This window comes from Dendrobates tinctorius, unplaced genomic scaffold (genome assembly GCF_039654945.1).
Source record: "Dendrobates tinctorius isolate UK_male_01 unplaced genomic scaffold, ASM3965494v1 ptg000138l, whole genome shotgun sequence".
Lineage (NCBI taxonomy): Eukaryota > Metazoa > Chordata > Amphibia > Anura > Dendrobatidae > Dendrobates > Dendrobates tinctorius.
The window spans coordinates 25,979,659-25,999,903 of NW_027361806.1; the positions used below are offsets into that span (position 1 = coordinate 25,979,659).

Below are 20,245 nucleotides of genomic sequence, written 5' to 3' on the forward strand. Positions count from 1 at the left end.
GTTTGTTTTTTTTTGTTCCAAAAAGTAAGAAAAGATATAAAATATCCCCTAAAAACCCTTTTCGTAGAGATGGAAGTTTACATTAAGCTGCATTGTAGCGACTGAGATGTTCACCCCCCCCATCGCTACCCTCAGACCCTTAGTTCGCCAGACGGAAAGTGGCACAATAAGCCTGGTCTTCATCTAAAATTCAGGTTATTCGTTTTCTGTTGGGTCCAGATGTCCTCTGTGTTGGGATATTTGGGTGATTTGGAATGAGATCGGTTTGTTACACCAGATAAGCACCGTCTAATAGATGCAGCTGCAAAAAAAAAAGCCTGTGTGAGCCTGCCGGTGGTGTCCACAAATATTAGCATATTTAACGTGTTTCTCAGCAGGACACTAAGATATAAGAGTTGTAATTGACTCCCTGAATCTCTCCCATTTCCTTCTCCCGTAGACTCGGTGTAGGGGGACGTCTTATTAGTGCCCGGTCACCAATACGTGATCCGGAGACGGCATGAATCTTTAATAAATTCAGCACTTGCAGAAGTGGCATTCAAGGCGAAGGTGACCGGTACCGGAGCCGCCACTTCTCGCTAAGTTCTGCGAGGTCACGTGAGAGCGGCCACCAGTTGCTTTTCTTTCATCAAGGAGGGGTTGCGGGGGGAGACGGACTCCAGATCTGTGACTTCCATGTTAATTAACTGGGATTTCAGACAAGACCTGAGATCCGTAACTTCCAGCCAGCCGCCATCTTCATTGCTTTTATGGGAACTTTCTTCTTTATTAGACGTGATTTATGATGTGATAATAAAATAAAGAGCAGAATGAGTTATATCGCTCAGCTACGTGTCGGAAGAAATATGTAACCTGTAGGAACAAAGAGCAAGGAGTCGCGAGTCTCATTCACAGGAGTTGTTTAATTACTGGGGTGCACTGGTTAATGAGCGCTTGGAAAAAAATGGTGGCGGGGTTCAAAATAATTACATCAAAACAGATATAAGTCTTCCAGTATTTTTCCATTTTTTTTTTTTATTACATCTGGTGTTTTTGTTGCAGGTTTTTCATTAATTTTGTTTTAAAAAATTTTTTAATTTTTTATTTTTGTTTTGATTTCTGAATTTCTTTTATTAGTAGTTTTTCACATAAAATTCTAAATGTTTGTTGCATTTTGAATTTTTACAAACCTTTTTAATTTATAACTTTATATAAAAAAAATTCTATTGAATTAACTCTTTAGAGCCTTGAATACTTGGATGTGAAGTCTTCCAGGCTTCATGGAAATCCCACATATGAGATCTGACCTCTGTGGTGTCATGATGGTGTAATTGCGAGTCTATGATGTTTATGGCTTTTCTATGGGGTCCACCTCTGGATTAATCATTGGCGGAGTGATATTTTAGACACCTTAGTGTTCGCTTGGTGCAGAGGCCGGTGGCAGCTGAATCAATAGATGGGACGCAGAAGTGAATTTAGATTGCACCCATGTGACTGATGTGTATGGAAGGTGTTAATGTGCACAGCGGAGTGAAGACATGTATAACTGTCTCCTCCCAGACTGCTAACATGGAACATATGTCCTTTTTCTCTCTTGGTTACAGTTTTTCTTTTAAGGTTCCTCTTAATATTATAGACTGAGGTTTTTTTTCCTTCGCTTTTTAAATCTGCTTTTAATTAAATTGGCTGAGCCGGTCTATGTAAGACCTGTCTACACATCCTTTCCATTTTTCTTCATGCCTCGCTCCCTTTCCTTTTAAGCTATTTATCACCTGAATGTAAACTCTTCCATTTACAATTGTTATCTGTTTCCCTAAATAAGATCTCCGGTCCCTCCAAAAAAAAAAAAATCTAAAAAAATCTGAAATTTTTCAGTTTTACTTCTGGCCACTGAGCCTTATGATCGTCTGACCCTTGCTGTTTTCAGATTATTATTATTATTATTATTTATTTATATAGCACCATAGATTCCATGGTGCTGTACATGAGATTATTATTATTATTATTATTATTATTATTATTATTATTATTATTCATTTATATAGCGCCATTTATTCCATGACGCTTTACATGTGAAAAGGGGAAATATAGACAAGTATAATAAACATGTGTAAGACAAGGGACACACAAGTCCAGGAGGAGAGAGGACCCTGCCCGCGAGGGCTCACAGTCTACAGGGATGGGTGTCAGGATACAGTAGGAGAGGGTAGAGCAGGTCATAATGCCATCTCATTATCGTCACAGGCATCAAATATAAAGATATTGGATTTGCGATTCAAAAGATACAACTTCTCCTCCCTCCCTGCGCAATGGCCTCTGCACAGGCCACCGAGCATGCTCACAGTGATCCCCAGAGACGTCGATGAGCACCTCTAGAATATTGCTGGCTGTGCTCCATGTGGATTTTGTAAGGGTGATCTCTAAATGTTACTCTGGCAAGATGGCCAGCCATGATCAGCTTGTACAGGAAACATAATAAATAACATGCAATCAGTAAATTAAAAAAAAATATATTAAAGAAGAAAATTGTTAGTAGTGCATGGTATCAATTAGTAAAAACAAATAGGTGATCTATTCAATAACTGGCTGCATCAGAGCATGCTGGGAATTCTAAGCCTGCAACAGCCGGAGAGGAACAGGTTGGTGGCCACCGGTCTGTATGAACTGTGCGGAGCTGCCTGTTGGCCATCAATATTTGGAAGGATATTTTCAACTATACACACTGAGGTCAGACATTTTGAAGACCAAAGTAAGATTCGCGAGAACTCTGTAGAAAACTAATGACGTTATGGAGGCATGAAGAATATTTATGGTTTTCTAACCCAACGCCTCTCCAGGGATTCGAAGCATCTGCTTGTGTCCCGTGCCTCAGTGATGTTACCGGTTCCATGTGAATTGATAAGATGCACGGCCATAAATACAGGTTTATGTCCTGGAATGGTTTCCTCCACAATGAATAAGTGATGAGGGAACTTTCAGATGTTCGTTTCGAGTCTGCTTTATGATCCGCGATGCATCTGTCCGATCGTCTGACAGACACGCCTGGAACATAACATGTTACATTACAGCACATGTAAACAGACGGTTTTCAGTAAAGCTCAAAATGCTTTCCGACATTACAAGCCGAGCCGTTAGAGAGAAGCCTGTCAGGTACTAAGACGTGTTCCCGTAACTCATTGGTCGGCCCGAGAGATGCGAGAGCAAAGCCAGCGATGCATTAACAGGCTTTTTATATGTCAGCATTATGGGATCTTTGATAGGCCTTTAACTCAACAAAGGATGTTCATGATAAGATCTTTTGGTTGAAAAGGCTTGACTACAGAAGTCAGTCACAATGTGTTTTATCTGGATGCCAGGACGCTCGGATATGTACTAGGCTCTTGTCCCTGGGAGGTGGCATCACGTGGAACGTGACCCGTTCGCATTGTCCCTTGGATGCTCCGTACAATTCAAAAGCCCGCGATATTTCTGAGAGTTCAATAAGTGCGGAAATAATAGAAGTAACACAAAGGGCGCAATTCATTATTGCATGGAATGAGCTGCTTTTCATATGCGCCTCACTCTTATGATTTTGCTTCTTTAAAGTGTTTTGTTTTTTCGATTGTTCCTCATTGTGGGCAGAGTTTGGGGGTTTCCAGAAAATTTTTGTTTAATTCCTCAATTGTAAACTGTTTGAAAAGTCATTAGATTTCTGTAGAAACGTTCTCCGGCACTTTGCGTAATTGCTGTTTTATCTACATCTGAAATGTCTGCACCAATTTTGCAACATTTTAGCTAATCGTGTGAATTTTTGCTAAAAATAAAAAGCAGAAAAGGTTAAAGACTAAAATAAAAAGATTTTGATATTGCGCAAAATGCACGAACCACGTACCCCACTTTGAGGAATTTGGCACAGAAAATGTTAAGTATCACAAGAAAAGAAAGACTTAAAAAAAAAAAATGCAACTCATGAATTTGACCCATAGTCTCCAATATAATAGAGGTAGGATAAAAAAGAAAATGGAAAAATTAAATCGTGCAGTCAAAAATTGATCAAGAGGCTGTGTTTTATGAAGGTCAAGAAAAAAATGAAAAAGGGATTGTTAAAAATAATTAAAAGGTATCACAAACCTAACCTAGATCTAAAGCTGAAGGCGTACAGACCGTAATAAGCTGTTCCATCCCGAATCATCCCTCGGTAAAAATACCACTACTGATCAAAAAGAAATTAAAGTGCAATTCAAAGACATAGAAAAAAAAAGTGACACAAATGTGTATGAATGTAGCCGGCCAAATTACTCTGTATCAAGCAGAGAGGAAGAATGCCAAATGTTACCTCTAGAGGAGCCTAATAAGGGAATGAAAGCACCTTCTGATATGATGGGAGCATCGGGAGAAAGTGTAAACGTATCAAATGGAAAAAGGTGTCACCAAATAAAAAAAAAAGTAGCCAGAGGCTTGGTCCCTGTGGGCCCCCCGTGTGCTGTCACATGCGGTGTCTTACTCACCGACCTGAGAAGAAAGAGGATTGGCATCCACAACTCTGTTCACATTGATCATAAATTTTCCGCATGGATTTTTGGTGCCATTGTGGATTTGGGAAATGCTGGTTCTCCCTTAAGAGAAGTTTTGTATGAAAATTGATTTTCTTTTAGAGACGAAGGCAGAAAAGAAGAATTAGATTTATTTTGCGAGAAAGCTTTCTCATTATAGTACCACCTAGAAGAGATGTCTGGTATATCCGTGTCTGACTTATGGCATCCATGGTGCACTGCCTTTAAGATTCCATCCTCAGCTGGTTTCTTTAAGAAGAACCAGTAGTTCCCCTCATGTACGTCACGCACAGCCTGCCAGACTGTACACTGATGAGAGGCAAAAACCCCCAAACAGGCTCTGTAGATGAGTTTCTGGCTTGGTATTTATGGCAGGTCATGTTACAAGGTTCATTAATGGGTTGGATTTCTAGTTGATGGGTTACCAGCGTTTTTTTTCAAGCTTGTGAGAGTGCTATGGGGGAAGAAAAAGTGGCATACCACTTATCTCTAACAGTTTCCCCGTGGAATGGCAGTAGGATTAATTCTCATTCCGATCCATGGAAATGCACACTGCAAATCCGTGGCACGGAGCGACGCATAAACGCCTAAAGCTGAGCATATGCATGAGATGACAGGCGGACTAGTCTACCGATATCAATGGGAATGGTTTGACCATTTCATGTTGTCCCCACCAGTGAGACCTGGCAGTGGCTTCTATACAAGCGTTCTGCTGACAGCTCATATGCATGGCTACTTTATAATTTTTTTTGGAAATTGACATTTTTTAAATTGAAAAACAAGTTTGAGATTTTGTTGGAAGCGATGATGTATAGGAGATGAGCAAACTTATTTGTAGGACTCTGGTCGAGGGCTCCAGCTCCCTATTCTGTGGCTGCTGCACAGAAGCTCTACACACCGCCTTCAACCTACCGTCATCCATCACCCTTCTTTTTATTAGCCGGCCCGACATGACATCATGTGTGTATCACGCCGCAAAATATGACGTTGTGCCCGGCCAACCAATCAAGAAATGCCGGGGTACCTGGCAAGTAGGAGGCGGTTCTTCCAGTGATTTACTATTGTTGGCGGCTGAACTAAGGTCCTGTGAAAAGATTCCCTCATCTCTAGTATTTAATAATAATAAAAATCAAACAGTTATTTTAATGAGCATTTGATCACATCCTAATAGTTGATTTGACCTTGTGATTTGCTGAAACTTCCCCTTTAACGGATACCTTGTTTCAAGGGAAGGTGCTGGGCTAGATTAGGGGCGATCACTCCCCACTCCTGCTCTGTTTAGTGGCTCGCATTGTATTGTTTGGTGTTGTCTGAACTTTAGGAAATGCCTTTGCTTTGACATGTTTGATGTTTCTTCGGAATGTGTAGAATTTAAGAGTTATTTAAGCATCATTCTCTCTATTGTTGGCGAACGGAGCGTTATGTGTGAATGAAGCGTTACATTGTGGCCAGAATATCCTGTTTTACTTAAAGCTGGCATTTTTTCTTTCCTACCGTGACTTGATCAATTCAGCAGGTCACATAAAGAAAACTTCTACATAATCTGTTGGAGGATGTCCATGAATGGTGAGATGAACAAGACATCTGCTCTTTCCTCGAGCCACCCTCTATGAATATCCTATAAGGATGAGACATCTGCTGTTCCTTGGACTTTTCATCCATGAACATCAAGTGTCTTATTTTAAAGGGGTTGTACACTACTGGACATCCCCTTTTAAATGTCCCCAATGTGCCAATTTCAAGCAAGAGCCTACCGGCAATGCACCTCTGCTTTGAGGAGCCTGCTGGATCCTTGAGGGATCCTCTCATCCTAGCCGCCATAGGGGGTTGTAAGGGATCTCAAAAAATGGGCCAAGGGAACGGAAAAATGACATAAATAGGCAAAAACCCCATACTTACCTGCTGAATCCCTGTTTTTTCCTCCATTCACGTTCTCCCCGCTGGTCTTCGTTTACCTGGCTTCTGTAATGATGTGCCATCTACACACGTGACCGAACACTGGCCTCAGTGATCACATAGTTAAGACCAGTGATTGGCTGCAGTGGTCCCATGTGCCAGCATGAAGTCATCATTATAGTGCAGTAAACAAAGACTGATGGGGAGCAGCCGGGGGGTGGGGGGGGGGTGGGGTTTAACAGGTAACTAATGCTGCTTTTATTATTTTATGACTTTTTATGTTGATCCTTGATGACCTCGTTGCTTTTGTTGCACATTTCGCAGTTTCTGTTGCCTTTTTATTGTCGTCTTCTTTGAAGTAATCAATGTGATTTCTGCAGCATTTCCTGTATTCCCGGCATGGCGTTACTGACAAATGTTAATTTATTTTTCAGGCATGAAGAGGAGTGATGTCTATCCCTCTCCTCAATGAAGTTGGTCTTGTTTAACTGGATTCATTAAGGAATACAAAGAAATCATTACGAAGGATCAATAATGGTGGCTCCTGGCAGCAGAATGCAAACCCATTGGTTATTCCTTCTTATCGCCATCTTGCAATGTACAGAAGGTAAGCCTCTTTGTCCCTACATGATATTAGGGCGGTTAATGGTTCTAGTTGTTTTGGTCCATGATTTATGTCATCTGTGATGTGCAGCTGGTCGTGAAAGCGCCACATTCACCGCCTCGCGTAATGATATCTGTGCGCCGCCTCGGCCATTGACGTGGAATATTCACCGGCTGTCTGTAGATCCTCTCCTTGAATTGGCGATGGCCCTCTAGAAACTAAACACAGAAATCCTACTTATGTCCACATCGCTACCCATATATCCCGAGCAGTACTCTTAGTGATAGTGTATGAGTCCGAATACCAAATTGTCTAATTCTTGGCCAACGCGCGAGGTGAACCGGCTGTTGGGCTTGTAAAAAAACCTGATAATTTTCGCATTTGTTACACTTATGGAGGGGATTTTCATGATCTGTTTGGTATATAATGCTGAATAAAGCGTTTGATCCCGTGCCACACAAGAGGTTGGTACACAGAATGAGAATGCCGGGTCTGGGGGAAAATGTGTGTAAATGGGTAAGTAACTGGCTGAGTGATAGAAAGCAGAGAGAGGGGTTATAAATGGGATATTCTCTAACTGGGTCTCTGTGACCAGTGGGGACCGCAGGGGTCGGTGTTGGGACCTCTTCTCTTCAACATATTTATTAACGATCTGGTAGAAGGTTTGCACAGTAAAATATCGATATTTGCAGATGATACAAAACTATGTAAAGCAGTCAGTACAGGAGAAGATAGTATTCTGCTACAGATGGATCTGGATAACTTGGAAACTTGGGCCGAAAGGTGGCAGATGGGGTGTAACAATGATAAATGTAAGGTTATACACATGGGAAGAATGAATCAATATCACCATTACACACTGAACAGTAAACCACTGGGTAAATCTGACATGGAGAAGGACTTGGGAATCCTAATTAATGATAAACTTACCTGGAGCAGCCAGTGCCAGGCAGCGGCTGCCAAGGCAAACAGGATCATGGGGTGCATTAAAAGAGGTCTGGACACACATGATGAGAGAATTATACTGCCTCTGTACAAATCTCTGGTTAGACCGCACATGGAGGACTGTGTACAGTTATGGGCACCGGTGCTCAGGAAGGATATAATAGAACTAGAGCGGGTACAAAGGAAGGCAACAAAATTAATAAAGGGGATGGGGGAACTACAATACACAGAGAGATTAGCAAAATTAGAATTATTTAGTCTAGAAAAAAAGACGACTGAGGGGCGATCTAATAACCATGTATAAGTATATAAGGGGACAATACAAATATCTCTCCGAGGATCTGTACATACCAAGGAAGGTGACGGGCACAATGGGGCATTTTCTGCGTCTGGAGGAGAGAAGGTTTCTCCACCAACATAGAAGAGGATTCTTTACAGTTCGGGCAGTGAGAATCTGGAATTCCCTGCCTGAGGAGGTGGTGATGGCGAACTCAGCCGAGGGGTTCAGGAGAGGCCTGGATGTCTTCCTGGAGCGTAACGATATTGTATCTTACAGTGCTTAGGTTCTTTAGAAGGACGTAGATCTGGGGATTTATTCTGACAGAATTTTATAGGCTGAACTGGATGGACTAATGTCTTTTTTCGGCCTTGATAACTATGTTACTATGTAACTTCATTTCTGAGCTGTTGGGCGGCGCCAGGATTTACAAACCTTCCAACGTCTCCAGACTGAGGACAATGGCTGATTTACTAGGTGCAGCTCCGTGTTTGTGATCTTTGGGATCGGGGTTTTCTCCCACTGTTGCGGCACAATATCTAAAAGATCTGACGAGTTCTGATATTTTTACGTGATCCTACAGGAGTTTTTGATTTTGATGTTTAGTATTGATGATGTTGACCTACAGCGGTGAAACCCGATCAGTCTGTGGACCAGAGGCCACGTATGGGAATACCGGTTTGTCTTTTTCCAGGATCTTTTGCTCTGATTAATGGCCCTGTGTGTTTGTTTGTAAGATCAGAGGATTGCCAGTCCGCCCAGGCTGTATTTTTAGCATCTGAATAGTCTGTGTTCAATTCACTGCTCGCATTTTTCTTTCACTTCTGGAAGTGATGGGAAGCACAGACCTGCCCTCTCTTCTGCACAATGTGTCACTTCATGGATAATGCCGCCCTTTGTTCGTTTCACATCAGCCCCACTGATCCCATTCAGATTTCCCAATAAGGTAAATGAGGTGTTTGTATCTGTGCAATATCTTCACTCTCCTTTCTCCTGTTTGCACCCGTTTATGCTTTGGAGTAAAATAGACTCTGTTAATGCAAATGTTCTGCATCGATGCACCCAGCGCATCGCCAGCGCTCCATGCGGGCTCCGAAAAATAAGGCGCAAGCCAGGCCGTGCGCAGCATGACATGCATCCTCATGGGTTCCTTGGGTAGATATAGACATACATACATTTCCTTTTTCCCACTAAGTGACAAATATTATAAAAACATTAAATAAAAAAAGTAGAAATTATATAAACTAGAGAATATATTCTAATGTAATATATATGTATTTTATATATTTGTTGCCTTTTGTATTTCTCCTGGTTGAATACTAAATCTCTGGTCTGAGTACTATGATGAGCCGTTTATTGCGAGAGCTGTCACATGAGGAGGGGTTTCTGGAGACTCTGAACTTGTAATCATGGGGGCAGATTGTTTTGCTCCTCCTGTCAATCATCTCATGAACAGAGTTCCACTCTTTAAAAGAAGAGGGATTACACAAGATTAAAAAAAAAAAAAGTCTGATTTATTTAGTAGAAATAGCGCCACTCCTGTGTATGGGTTGTGTCTGGTATTGCAGCTCTACTTCATAAAGATTAATTGGCATAATATCACATGCAACCTGGCGATTTTTTTTTTTTTTTTTTTTTTTTTTTGTTTGTTTTGATTTGTTTTTCTATATAAAGAAAACAGCCATTTTATTGAATCTGGGGACGTTATCTAAGATGTTATATGCCTTTAACCTTCTCGCTGCACAAAAGCAGGAAGCACTCATTTAATCATAGGAGAAATGGAGTCAAGGTGTCTAGATAGTAGAAAGGCATTTAATACTCAATGGAAGCCTTCAGTGGGTTTTCAGAAATTATAAAGAAACAGCGCCCCCTCTTGTGTATAGGCAGCACATGGTATTGCAGCTTTGCGTCATTCATTTGCTGTTGTATTACCAGACACATCCCATATATAAGTACGGTGCTGATTCTAAATATCAAAGATAGTAGTAGTCGTGTTTTTTTTAATTTTTTTTATAAATATATAAATTCACCTACTAATTTAAAGGAACCTGTCAGTAACCTACAGACACTGTCAGGTCGGTGCCGTTATACTGATTACACTGATACCTGGTGGTGAAATCTGTCTTGTGGTTGTTGTGTAATCTTTATTTTTTTAATGAGATTCTTGTGCTCCGGGGCGGGGCTGTGTGGCTGTGGGCGGGGCTTTATATGGTGCTCTGCTTAGATAATCATACTGATGCCTTATTACTGATCTGATCCCTCACGGACCCGCCCCCTATTTTGCATACTGCATAGAATATTATGTGGTTAAAAAAAAAATTAACATTCATCAAAATGGCGCTGGCGGCGGCATCGGCGCTGTAACATGATACTATGGATCATATTGATATATTCTTCTATGATTTACAAAACTCAAGATAAAAAGCGGACGGCACCGCTGTTACCGTGTGACTTCAAATGATGTGCGGCATACAGAAGCCCAGCAGCTGGGAATCTCGGGTGCCAGACCTGGAAACAGTCAATCCTGGGAATCCATGGAAAGAGAAAAGGTCGCACTCATCGAGATCGAAGTTTCACTGATTTATTGACATATCATGAACATGTCAAGTTGGGGGAGTGACATAAGGAGTGCAAGAAAGGCTGACAACGGCCGTTTCGCGGGACCCGTTGAAGTGCTCGAGCAGCGCGAAACGGCCGATGTCAGCCTTTCTTGCACTCCTTATGTCACTCCCCCGACTTAACATGTTCATGATATGTCAATAAATCAGTGAAACTTCGATCTCTATGAGTGCGACCTTTTCTCTTCTATGATTTAGTCGTATAGTATTGTGGGAAGTAAAAAAAAAAAAAATCTTTATAAAAATGTTGCCAGTTCCGATAGATGCTGCTGCCCAGGAATCGCTCCAGCACCAGTTTGATAAATGTGTTTTTTTTTCCCACGATAGTATAGGAATAAAGCATAAATGCACATTATTCATCGTATCCTACTACAGCGCAGGTGCTGCCGCCAGCGCCATTCTGATGAATGTTATTTTTTTATTTTTTTGTAACCAATCGCATGTAACAAACATTGGTTTACATTACATAATTATTTGTACATGCGGTTGGTTGGTTGGTTACATGCGATTGGTTACATGTAGTTGTGTAGGGTTCAGACAGGTTCTCAGGATGTGATTTGTAAAATAAACGTTTATAAATTGGGTGCCGCTGGGACTTTGCTGAACAAACCAAATAGGCAACAACAAACTGTCCTCGCAATAACATTTACAACACTTTTCTTATTTTAATGTGACTAATCCGGCTAGTCCGGGTGTTGCAGGCCACGTACGGCCAAACTAAGGGTCCTTATTTCCTATGGACAACTTATCCTTCCAGGCGTCGTTCAGGATCGCAGATGCGGCCGCCTTGACGCCCCAATGTCCCGGGATGATTGGGTTCGACGGGCCCTGGAGGATCTGTGCTGGCGGGGCACAACAGACCCTGAAGACTCTGTGCTGGCGGGGCACAACAGGCCCTGAAGACTCTGTGCTGGCGGGGCACAACAGGCCCTGAAGACTCTGTGCTGGCGGGGCACAACAGGCCCTGAAGACTCTGTGCTGGGTAGGCCTTCCAGGAAGTCTTTACCGGCTCCCGCCTCACAGCGTAGTCATGACGCAGTCTCTAAAATGTAGGCTGACCTCTGTTCAGGGTCCCCCAGTAAACGGGACCGGGGCCTCTACGGCCGCCTATAGCGAGGTGGCGCCCCCCCCCTGAGGCCGGTGATGACAGGGCCGCAGCTGTGGGAGAGGGCAGGGGGGCAGTGTCCTGACCGCTGTAGCGGATTGGTGTGTAGCCGAAGCGGCTGCTTGAGGTCACGGACCTGTCACAACGGGGCGGAAAACAGTGGGTGCGGCAGTGTGCGGGGAGCGGCCTCAGGTGAAAGTCTGTCACGTGTCACTTGTCGGTGAGTCTGTAGCTTCCCCCTCACAGACCCCTGACGGTCTCTCCAAAACACACCGCTCGTTGCCCCGTTTCTCTCTGTCACACGGCTTCCTGTCTCCTGTCAGGCTCTCTGCCCTGCTCCTTTTATCCTCGCCCCGCCCTCTGTTGCCCTGACAACTTCAGTCGCATGTCTCCCTTCGTTGTCCCCCCGGTGTGGTTCTTTCAGGAACCCTGATGGCGGTCCCCTTGGTTCCGGCCCAGTCACTTTCCGGGGGTCCTCCTCCCCACAGTTGGTTACAGGTTTTTAGATTCTGCTATGCCGGTGTTCTTCCCCCATCCCCAAAATGGACAGACAGGACATTGTCGTTAATTATCTACGTTGCTTAACAATACAATGTGTGATGTGATTGCAGGTGTGTAATTATAGTGCCGAAAGCTCCGTGTTCCCAAGGGCCGTGCACACCTGGAAGGGAATATCGCACCTGACAGAGTTTGTGAGAGTAGCAGGATTTTTTTCTAAATCAGTGGCATGGATTTACCACTTTTCAAAAGTATTGACACCTTTTTGTTTAATTGGACTCTGAGCAAATGATCATTTCAGGCCACATTCACACCAGCAGTATCCGGTCAGAATTTTGCATCAGTATTTGTAGCCAAAATCGGGAGAGGAACAATCAGAAGAAAAGAATAGTGATGTAAAATACTGACCGTGTGAACGTGGCCTTAAAGGGATTGTTTATTCTTATAAAAAGCAGTACTTGGGACGTGGATAGAGTGAAAATAGCAATATGTGACCTCCTCACCTGCTGGTCCTAGTCCAGGTCAGGCTGCTCATTTGGTCTGCAATAGAGGCAATCACATCACGGTTCTTCTATCACTGTCACGCTGAGGCCTGTGACTGGCTGCAGCGGTCTGGAAACTAGAAGGTCATTGGATGTTTCTCTGTAACCGTGCCGTTGAAGTCACATGTCTCCAGCTGCCAATCACAGGCCTCAGTGTTTTTCTGCCCGCCCTAGATCCTCAGCGGGGAAGTCGGCTAGATTTGGTTATTTTACTCCATTTTGGCCCCCAGTAATAATTTTTAATAGACCCTTTAACCACTAACTCCTGACAAGGCCCTGCTTTTTGGTAAGGGTGAGCTGTCCTCCCATTATAGCGGACACGTCCTAGACATTTCTTTTTTAGGTCGTTCACCTATAGTATCATTATCTTTTATCCTCTTGTGTTTTTTATCGTCCATTTCACAATTGGGAGGCAAGAAGTAAACCGTAGACGAAACCTTTTAATAAACGAACGCGCTCCCAATAAATACGTTTTCAAGGGCAGCCAATGTGCGCCACTTTGTATCGTTAGAAAAGCTCCTCAATCTCATATTTATCGGAATTTCTCCAGTTTCATGTAAAAAAACAAATTTGTTTATTTCTGAAACTTCTTGGAGCGTTTGCCGCAGCTTGAGTGAAGTGTGGTTCAGGCACCTTGACCGCGGAGGGAATCTGAGCGCCTATTAACCTTCAATAAATAATCGCCGCGCCTTGATGACTTTGATAATTTCCGTGAAGAGTCCATTTCTTATCCCGAAACACAAAAGCTCTTCGAATAGAGCAGAAAATGAAGACCAGACGAAATCTCATAAAAGTCACGGGCACTAGAGGAGGGTTATTTTCTCCGGCAGTGTTTTTGTTAGGGGGCTTATTTTAATCACGGGCAGCGGAGGTTAATTACCAGCCACGCTCAATAACCCATAAATAACGGACATCGACTTCTATTGTCTGACTCATCCATGCTCCATAGATCAAAGCTAATATACTTACTGCTTTATGGGTTTTGTTAAGAAGTCGCTTATTGTCATCGACTACGGCGTTGTGTCCGGCTGGCGAGATTTGTTTTTCCATTAGGCTCATGTAGATTGATCTTAAATCACACCCAATGTAACGCATTACATGTATAATGGTGGAAACGAGCTTCCATTAATAATCTTTGCAATTATTAGACCTCACATGCCACTAGCCTGTATGAAGGCTCCATTTTTAGGCCTCCGGACACTAGTGTAAAAAAAAAAAAAAAATTCTCAATTTGCAAATATTTTCCAGTGGGCTGTGGCACAACGTGCATTACAGTTGTGGTCATATGGAAACCATCAGTAAGTCCCTTTGTACCCTGTGTATAATATCAGTAGGGATACTTGGACTCCCATGGTCACCTTAGAATATCCATAAAGTCGTCTGAACCATATGTGTTTGATTGGTTCGGCCAAGCAATGGATGACTCCACTATTGTCAGTGACAAGCATGCCCAATCCTTTTGCTCCACATTGAAAACACACATGCTGTTGGTTGAGGGGGTCCTGGTGAATTTACTGTTTCTCCAGCCCTCTGTCAAAGGCTGGTTGTGTGAAGGATGTCTAGAGGGGTCATGAAGTCTACCATATTTTCTGCCCGTCATGATCCTCCCTTAATCCCCAATTCTGAAAACCTGCAAGACATTGACGTACAGCTTCATGCACACTACATTATTATGTCTCCTCACACCTTAGGCCTCTATCATATGTCCACCACTCCAAGTCCGGATTGCGATGTCAGACCTGCTGGGGGTTTTGTGACCTGCACCCACCATCCTCATAGACATACAGACTTTGTGGTCCGTAGAGTGTGCGGCTGGCTTCATCGCTCGTTATACGGAGACGTCATGGGGTAGTGTGCATGGAGCATCTTCATGTCAAGGTGTTTGCAGGTTGTCAGAATTGGGGATTAGCTGGAAATCATGGGGGCAGGTAATTTGGACTTCTTGGCAGTCATCTTATTTACCTGCTCTCTACATCTTTCTCACAACTCTTAACTTTGCTCAGTGCTACAAGTCAATGAGACACGATTCCGATGAAGTAATTTTGGAGGGTTATTTTCTGGTGAGTAGATTACGCTTTGACCTACTGGGTCACCACTTGTCTTCACTGGACAAACCTGTACCCTGATGTGATAAATTACTGATCAATTTGGGTCTGATCAACAAAATGTGGAATCTTTATTCTCTCTACAGGGCAATTTTATCCTGGTTACAAAAATATCTCTGCTGGCTAAACGCTCGACTGCCGCTCTATTCATTTTCTATGGGGCTGCAGGAAAAAAACGAGCACGGTGTTTGTCAACCCCATAGGCACTGAATGGAGTCGCGGTTGGGCGTGTGCTAAAGCCGCTCCATGCCAACAGGGATAGGTGCCCTTTCCATCATCAGACCCTCATCAATCAATAACTTGTCACCTGACCCGTAGTAGGTGATAACACACCGGAGAACGCTTCGAATATGCCGCAGTGTGTGACGTTTTCACAGTACTATGTACAGTACTTTCCAAAAATTCCCCTCAATCTATATATAGATGTCAAAAATGACATTTGGAGGAAAGAAATAAGGTATTTTCCTTTAAAAATATTAAGTTACCCATAGCAAAAATTCTCAAATTCTTCTCATATTTCTTGGTAGTGTCTACATTGGGTAGAAAAATGCCACATTTCGGCTTGGTGCCGGGAACCTGCCAGGAATTGAATTTTTCGAGTGTACCAGGTCAGGCTCCAATTATTTGTTCACTTTGCTCAAGTTAAAGCTGAAAGTTATCCGTGTTATTCCAGTGCTGTAAATCAGGCCGGAGACACAGCTTCTTTCAGTCTGTATTTAATATCGAAGTAAGGAATAGTTTTTCTTTTTTGGAAATAGAGTAACCGGGGAGGGGGGCTAGAACAAGTTTCATATGTGAATATTAACATGGCTGAGAGCCACGAAACTCGCGTGAGAGGCCATACACATTTCTAACAACCCACTCGTGGAATGGAAAGCGGGCCAAGGGCAACACCGTAAAAATTAGTAGCACCTAATATGAATGAAAAAGTGTAAAAGTGGAAATAAATGTTATGTTAGAGACGTGAACTTGGATGACTGCTGGAGACGTCCCCCTTTAAGACGCTGCGATGGATGGAAATGCCGTGGAGCATTTTGCAAGATCTTGCAGCTGTTTCAGAAAATGAAATTAATTCCCCGCTGTTAATCTTGTATGTTTCTGTATAATTTCTGAGGGATTGCAGGTGTAGGCAAATTACTCATTATTCCGTAATGAACTTTTTATTTTTTTTTCGTTCCCTCTTCCTTCATTCCAGACAAATCCAGGATTCTCAGTCAAATTTCTGTGTTCTGGAAAGCAGAAGAGGTTAAATTTTTCTCTCGACTGGGTACAGCCGAGCGATTTGAGTGGCACATGGAAGGATATTCTCCGACAGATCACGCAGTTGGTTGCTTGATAAACATCAGCCAGTTTCTGTTGCTTAAAGGGCCGTCGCTGCGTTAGTTCCAGTGGTTAGTGTGCGTCTTGCTGTGGGCGAGAAAACCATTGCATCGAATGTAGACTTTGTAACCGGCAGTGGCGAAGACAAAAAAGAAATCTGTCTGTGCCAAGAACTAATTCCACTATAATTCCTTCTCTTCTCCTTTCCCGTCTTGTTACAAGTAAAGTATTGGCGCTCCCGGACGGTATTTCTCAATAGCATTTTTTGCAGCAGCCAGTTGTAATGACCGTTGCCGCGGGGGCTTCTTATTTGTGACATAACAGATTTCGCTTCCATCCCGGCCACTTAGAGGGTCTTTTTTTGGCCTTTTCTTCAGAGTACTCAACAATCATTAACTTTCAGGAAATTCCCCTCCCTCTTATTTCTTTATTACTTAAGTAATCTCTTGGCTGCAAACTGCAAGGAACGAGAACCGGTGCTTTCATGCAACTCGAAAGAAAATCCGCAGAGACAGTAAACCAAATTTTTACAAGCTAATAAAGACAGACCTCGAAGATCAGAATGGTAATATTCCATAAAGGAAGAGGTGGGAGAAGGGGAGACCTGGCTGCTCCGTTCCCCGGGTGGTGGTTTGGTAAAATGAAGTCGGAAATCGAGTTGGAGTGAATTTAAGATCCCGCACTCCGACCAAATCGAAATAGTCAAGAGACGAACTCCCAATTATCAAATTGCTCTCAAATTGCACATCTGCTATAACTTTTATCAGAAAAGGAAGCCCATTAAATGGAACATTTATTTTTTATATACCCTTTTTATTTTAGACATGAGCCGTTTCGCCCGTGACTTCGCCACGTTTCGTCCCCTCTCGTACAGAAGGCGCAGTCTGTATTGTTGCCAAACGCTGGCGCAGTTTTACGGCTCAACTCTCACTTTACTCAAACTTTCCATTTTTCTTTTCCTTCCTGTCATTTTTTTTTTTTTTTTTTTTTTTTAAAGTAAATTTTCTGTCTCAAAGCCCATCTGTCCCTGCACCTAAAATATATCTAGTTATTTTCAGCAAAGTAACGATGTGTTAATTCATAGTATTTACTTATATTTATTTTACATTCTTTAACTTTTTTTAAAGCAAAGGCGTAGTCACAAATTTTCCCAAATATACATTTCTATTACATATATGAAGTCATTTGTCACAGTGTCTCCAATTTAGCACGGGTAAAAGATTGAATGCAGTGATTTTTTCTCTTTTAAATACGGACTTTTTGTTTATTTTGCTTTCTCAAATTAGGTACATTTGTTACCTCTGGCCGATGTTCTGTGCCGCCTAGGGATAACATAAATTGTAACTTCCAGCCTAAATACTGGATCCGTAGAACACAAAACCATGTGTTTTTGTAGGCGAAAAATGTATTTGGGAGGTTGTTTTTTTTTTCTCCTGGTTTGGCACACCGGAGTCAATTGCTGCGTTTCATGATGATAAATTGTTATAAATGATCATGTCAGCAGTTACTACGTTGTAGTTTTCCTGGTATTTGCTCTGTGCGTTCATATCGAGCTGTAGGCCGGTGCAATATACTGGATTCTCTTCTCTATATTTATTTTACTCATTTATATAGCGCCATTAATTCCGCAGCGCTTTACAGACATTATCATCGCTGTCCCCGATGGGGCTCACAATCCACATTCCCTATCGGTATGTCTTTAGAATGTGTATGTATATTAATATATATAAATAGGACATCGCCTTCTGTATACCAATCAATAACTCCGATCCAAATGCGAAGGGTAAATTATTTAACGTTGTGGAGAAGGTTTTTGATGCGAGTCTTTTGGAAACCATCTCCTTTTTGCAATGTTGAATGGTATTTGCAAAAGTGTTTTCATGAAGAGACCGTGGGTCAGGGTCCATGGACAGGCTTTTATTTCACATTTTATAGCGGCTGCTTCCTAGCTGCAGATATAAAGGAACTAGTGATGGAGCGCACACCACCAACGTGTATGTATCTGGCAAAATGGCTTTATCTCATGCGTAACTTCCAGGACTCTGTACCATCTCTATCGCACGCTCAGGAAATCAGAGCTAAGCTGCTCTTAGTTTGTAGAGGCTTCAAGAAGAATAAATAAAATAAAGTCCTGTAATGTTATCTTTTATTTTACTCTATAAGAATAATTACTGTGCATACAATAAAATGATTGTGTGTGTGTACATATATATATATATCTATCGGAAAATACAGTATATATTTATATTGCATGCCCACATACAGTATATATTCACTTGCACACACTGTATAGATATACACACACATGCAATACGTATATGCTCACATTAAATTATACGTATCTATCTACATATACATTATACACACACACACAAACACATTATGTAAAAAATATATCTACCTATATATTTTCCGGTGTATAAGACGACCCCCATCTTTTCCATTTAAAATATATAGTTTGGGATATACTCGCTGTATAATTCGGGGGTCCTCTTATATGACGGGTGGTGTCTTTTATGGTGTGTGCGGAGCTCTGCGGTTGCCACATATGGTGCAGGGAGCGGTCCCGATGATGACGTGCCTCACCGGGAAGGTGTAAGGCTAGTTTCACACTAGCGTTTTTGAGCGCAGCGACTGCCTGCGCATGGCCGCCGCTAAGCCCCGCCCCTGCTGCGCCTCCGCCTACCAGCGCATGACGCTGCATGCGCCCTGCGTCCCCTATCTTTATCACTGGGGGCGCAGGCCGTGCGCGATATGCGTTTGGCGGCGCATGCGCCTTTTTGACGGTGCGCCGGCGCAACCAAACTGCAGCAGGTTGCGTTTGGTGCAGGTCGGCGCACTGTCAAAAGGACGCATGCGCCGCCAAACGCATACTGAGCACGGCCTACAGCCCCAGTGATAAAGATAGGGGACGCAGGGCGCAGGCAGCGTCATGCGCCGGTAGGCGGAGCTACCGGCGGAGGCGTGGCAGGGGCGGAGCTTAGCGGCGGCCGTGCACAGGCCGTCGCTGCGCTCAAAAACGCTAGTGTGAAACTAGCCTAAGTGAATCGAGCCCACCCTTGTCAATCTCCCCCATACACATGGCCCTTGCGAATGGATCCGTACAAGTGACAGAACTTGTGTGTGGTCAATTGGTGCTTGGATCTGATATATGAACCTTTAGATGAGCAGTAGCTTACAGTATCCACTTTTTGCCAGTCCTCTCTTAGTACAACAGTAACTGCAAAATCTTAAAATACAAAACTAAAAGAATTTACAAATCACTAAAAAAATAAAGCTAGATTAGGAAACCGTGAGCAGAGGTCGCAGGTGTAAGTGAATCAAGCCCACCCTTGTATCCTACTACCTCCTTCTCTTTCACCCATCTGGCCCGTCCTTCTCTGCCTCTCAAATCTCGCGGGGATGGAAGTGAAACGGCGCAGGCCAGACGGGTGAGAGAGAAGGAGGCAATAGGATACAAGGGTGGGCTTGATTCCATTACACCTTCCCAGTGAGGCACCTCGTCATCGGGACCGCTCACTGCACCATATGCGGCGACCGCAGAGCTCTGCACATGCCGTATTAGACGACACCCAACTTTTGAGAAGATTTTCAGGAGTTAAAAAGTCGTCTTATACGCCGGAAAATACGGTACACTTGTGCCTACAGGTGTGTATATATAATGTGATGTGCACATATAATGTCTGTGTATATACATACACACAATGTGCGACCTCCATGCACCCAGTAACCCTCTGTATCTGTACTTTTACACACTGGCCGGTGACAGGATCATGCAGCGTGATTTGAATGCCCCAATTTATTATTTTATTGATGGTCGGACC

The 20,245-nt window shown here is 42.9% G+C and overlaps 1 protein-coding gene across 21 annotated transcripts in view; it reads left to right on the forward strand.

The window, feature by feature from the left end:
• The window catches only part of ADGRL2 (adhesion G protein-coupled receptor L2), a 218,755-nt gene that overhangs the window by 25,269 nt on the left and 173,241 nt on the right, over positions 1–20,245 (forward strand). For all 21 annotated transcript variants that reach the window (XM_073544888.1, XM_073544884.1, XM_073544885.1 and 18 more), the window contains exon 2: positions 6,842–7,014. In XM_073544888.1, coding sequence (XP_073400989.1) covers positions 6,942–7,014 — 73 coding nt within the window. In that variant the 5' untranslated portion in view covers positions 6,842–6,941. The remainder of the gene's footprint in view (positions 1–6,841; positions 7,015–20,245) is intronic.